At 61.3% G+C, this 3,444-nt stretch overlaps 1 protein-coding gene across 1 annotated transcript in view; it reads left to right on the forward strand.

Moving 5' to 3' along the window:
* The window catches only part of PTPN23 (protein tyrosine phosphatase, non-receptor type 23), a 16,939-nt gene that overhangs the window by 2,233 nt on the left and 11,262 nt on the right, over positions 1–3,444 (forward strand). Inside the window, exons 3-6 of the mRNA XM_019473398.1 lie at positions 568–644; positions 1,837–1,886; positions 2,509–2,640; positions 2,954–3,034. Coding sequence (XP_019328943.1) covers positions 568–644; positions 1,837–1,886; positions 2,509–2,640; positions 2,954–3,034 — 340 coding nt within the window. The remainder of the gene's footprint in view (positions 1–567; positions 645–1,836; positions 1,887–2,508; positions 2,641–2,953; positions 3,035–3,444) is intronic.

The raw sequence follows: 3,444 nt of genomic DNA on the forward strand, positions 1-3,444 counted from the left end.
CCCCCAGGTCCTTTTCCACCAGGCAGCTTTCCAGCCACTCTTCCCCAAGCCTGTAGCGCTGCATGGGGTTGTTGTGGCCGAAGTGCAGGACCCGGCACTTGGCCTTTGTTGAACCTATACAGTTGGCCTGGGCCCATCGATCCAGCCTGTCCAGGTCCCTCTGCAGAGCAGAGGATCTGGCAGGACGTCTAAGCTGAGCCATCAGTCAATGTGAGGCGGTAGTTGGCTCTGAGGAGACGCAAGGCAGAGGCAGGACAGTGTCACCATGCAAGGTGACGGTGCTGAGATCCCCTGGGGTGGCAGAGTTGCTTGGCTGTGTGTAAACGGGGTGTCCGTGGGCTTACAAAGCCAAAATAAGCCCGCTGTGTGGAGACGCGTCATCCCACCAGCTCCCAGCGCCTCTGGCACCTTGATTCGATGCACAGGGTGACACCAGGCAGGAGGGCCCCTTCTCCGAACCTCTGAGGGAGTGCGTCTCCTGACAAATCCTTTTCCTGGCACGTGGCCCGTGCCCAGGAACACCGGTACCTCCATCTACATCTGGTGACCACGCTTCTCTACTCGCAGGACCGAGATCTTCTCAGGCAAGACGGTGACTCATGAGGACATCAAGTATGAGCAGGCATGCATCCTCTACAACCTGGGTAAGGGCCTGGGAGACCGGCTGCCCCCTTGGTCTGCCCTGGGCGCGAGGGATGTCCCCCCCTCTCTGCCCAGCCTTTGCTCTGAGCTCCGTGTCAGCCTTCCTCGGAGCAGCCAGGCAGCAGCACGGCCCACCTGGTCCCACCAGCAGCCGTGGCTCAGCCTGGTTGTGCGTCTTCCCCTCCTCTGTGCTGCCTGCGGGGCTGGGTGCTCAGCGTCGGAGTTGCACAAGAGGTTGACTTTGGCTTTTGTCGGAAGCCTCGTCTCTTTTCCTCCTGGTCTGAGCGCATCCTGGTCGTGCGCTGCCCTGCGTCTTGGCCAGAGGTTGCACCGAGGAGGCTGACAACATCAGGTTGCGGCGTTACAGATGCCCTTTCTGGCACGGTGACAGCCGCAGTCGGGCTTTGTCCAGCTCATCCAGCATCCCATCTCCTCAAAAGCAGCAAATGGGCGTAAAAACATCCAATCTAACACTTGTTCCCCGACCCTTGCTCTCCAGCCATGGTCAATCACAGCTCAGAGTGGGGCTTTTCTTGGCAGCCCCAAAGGGCAGGTGACGCTCAGCCCCTGGACACTTAATGCAGCTGAAAACACTCCCATCCCTGGCATCGCGGCTGCCCCTTTCCCTGCAGCTCGGGAGCTGACTGCGCTCTCCCAGCCGACCCTGCGCAGGTGTAGCTTAAACCCCACGCACTGCAGGGCCACACGCTGCACAGCAGGAGCTGATGTGGTGCCCAGGCCCCTTTCGAGAGGCGGCTGCTCCCTGAAGTCGGTAGAAACGTGTCTGTTAAACCAGGAGGGCGTTAGATACTCACTTTTTAGTATTTAGGGTTTGTTTCCAGCCTGGGACTTTCCTGTGCTGAATGACTTGCGTGCGCAGTCTTTTCGCAGGGCACTGCAGCGTGTGGGTGCCCTCCGAGATGGGTGCCCCGAGTGCCACGGTTCCCTGCTGGCACAGAGAGCCAGCTGGGTGTCTGTGGCCGACTTGCCGCAGATTTAGGCTTCCCTGGTACGGGTGCCCTGAGTGCCACGGTTCTCTGCTGGCACAGAGAGCCAGCTGGGTGCTGCTGGGTGTCTGTGTCTGACTTGCCGCAGATTTAGGCTTCCCTGGTACAAGACCCCCAGTCTCCGGGAGCGGTGAGTGGGGCTGGCAGGGCGTGCTCGTCCTGCTGAGCCACCCTCCTCTTTCCGCAGGTGCGCTGCACTCCATGCTGGGCGCCATGGACAAGAGAGTGTCCGAGGAGGTAACGATCCCCGTGGCTCCTCCCTCAATGACTTTTCTCTCCCGTGTGGTTAACAGCCACGAACCGGTAGCGTTGAGGACTTCTCCTCTGTAACCTGGGTGGTTACAAGCGTCTCTACGTCAGCCACCAGCTCTAGATGTCTGCTGTGACCTAGTATCGCTGTAAAGTGTTACGAGGAGCCACCTCCTTGTGATTGTGTCCCTCCCTGCCCCATCGGTGCCGTCCCTGCTCCAGCGAGGCTCTGCCTGCTTGCTGGCCGGGCTGACCTTCCTCCCACCCTCAGCACGTAGGGCCAGGAGGGGAGAGATCTGACGCAGCTTGGGGCGTGCACGGCCAGGGGAAAGCACCGAGCTGTTTAGAGCCCTCTGAGCCCCAGGAACTCGCCCCAGGCTTGTGGCGGCTGCTTTTTGGGGTCTCGGAGGAGGCAGGGAACACCTAACCCCTGCTGAGCTGGGGTTTACCACCCTAACGCCCCGTGTGAAGGGAGGTCACTGCTTTTCCAGTCTTGCCGAGTCTCCACAAATGCCTCGCGTCCGGCAGCACGTGCCTACGGACATTGGCTGGCTTGGCATGCGTGCAAGAGGGCTGCGCACGCCTGACACGCGTTCTCCCGTCCTCTCAGGGCATGAAGGTTTCCTGCACCCATTTCCAGTGCGCCGCCGGGGCGTTTACGTACCTGCGGGATCACTTCCCCCACTCCTACAGTGTAGACATGAGCCACCAGATCCTCAACCTCAACATCAACCTCATGCTGGTAGGAGCTGGGTTCTGCCTCCGCTGGGGCACTGGTCACACTGGGATGGCTCCTCGCACACCTCGAGGGCAGCTGCCGCTCGACCGGGAGAGGGGTGTTCGTAGGGTTGGGTGCTCCTCGCTGAGTCCAAGCGCTTGGAGCCGGCTCTTGGGGCATCCCTTGGGGCTGGTGTTTACTGTGCTCCACTGACCCCTCAAGAAAGGGGCTGTAGCTGGTGGGTTCTGCCAGGGGTCGGGGCCTGGCGCTGGCTTGGGTGCAGGGGGGTGTCCCAAGGTGTAGGAGAAACCGAGTGTTCCCCTCTTGTCTTCGGCAGGGCCAGGCGCAGGAGTGTCTCCTGGAGAAGTCCATGCTGGACAACAGGAAGAGTTTCCTCGTGGCCCGGATCAGCGCCCAGGTGAGCTCCTGGGCAGTCTCTGCTGTGCTGAACTCTGGCCGCTTCTGCCTCAGCGCTTGCTGTTCCCAGCACCGCGGAGCGACGCGTGGGATCGGGAGCTCGGGGAGGGTGTCCCAGACCCTGCACAGCGTCAGTGGTGCTCAAACAGTGGTACGGGGTGCTGCCATCGCCTCGGGCTGTGAGCACAACCACCAGCTCCTCAAAGGAGAGCGTAAGATACTCTAGAGGGACGGGACGCCATCCAGAGGGAGCTTGACAGGCTGGAGAGGTGGGCCCGTGTGAACCTCATGAGGTTTAACACGGCCAAGTGCAAGGTCCTGCACCCAGGTCGGGGCAACCCCCGCTATCACTACAGGCTGGGGGTGAAGGGGTTGAGAGCAGCCCTGCCGAGAAGGACTTGGGGGTACTGG

This window comes from Aptenodytes forsteri, unplaced genomic scaffold, assembly GCF_000699145.1.
Source record: "Aptenodytes forsteri isolate BGI_AS27 unplaced genomic scaffold, ASM69914v1 Scaffold428, whole genome shotgun sequence".
In the NCBI taxonomy this organism is placed as follows: Eukaryota; Metazoa; Chordata; class Aves; order Sphenisciformes; family Spheniscidae; genus Aptenodytes; species Aptenodytes forsteri.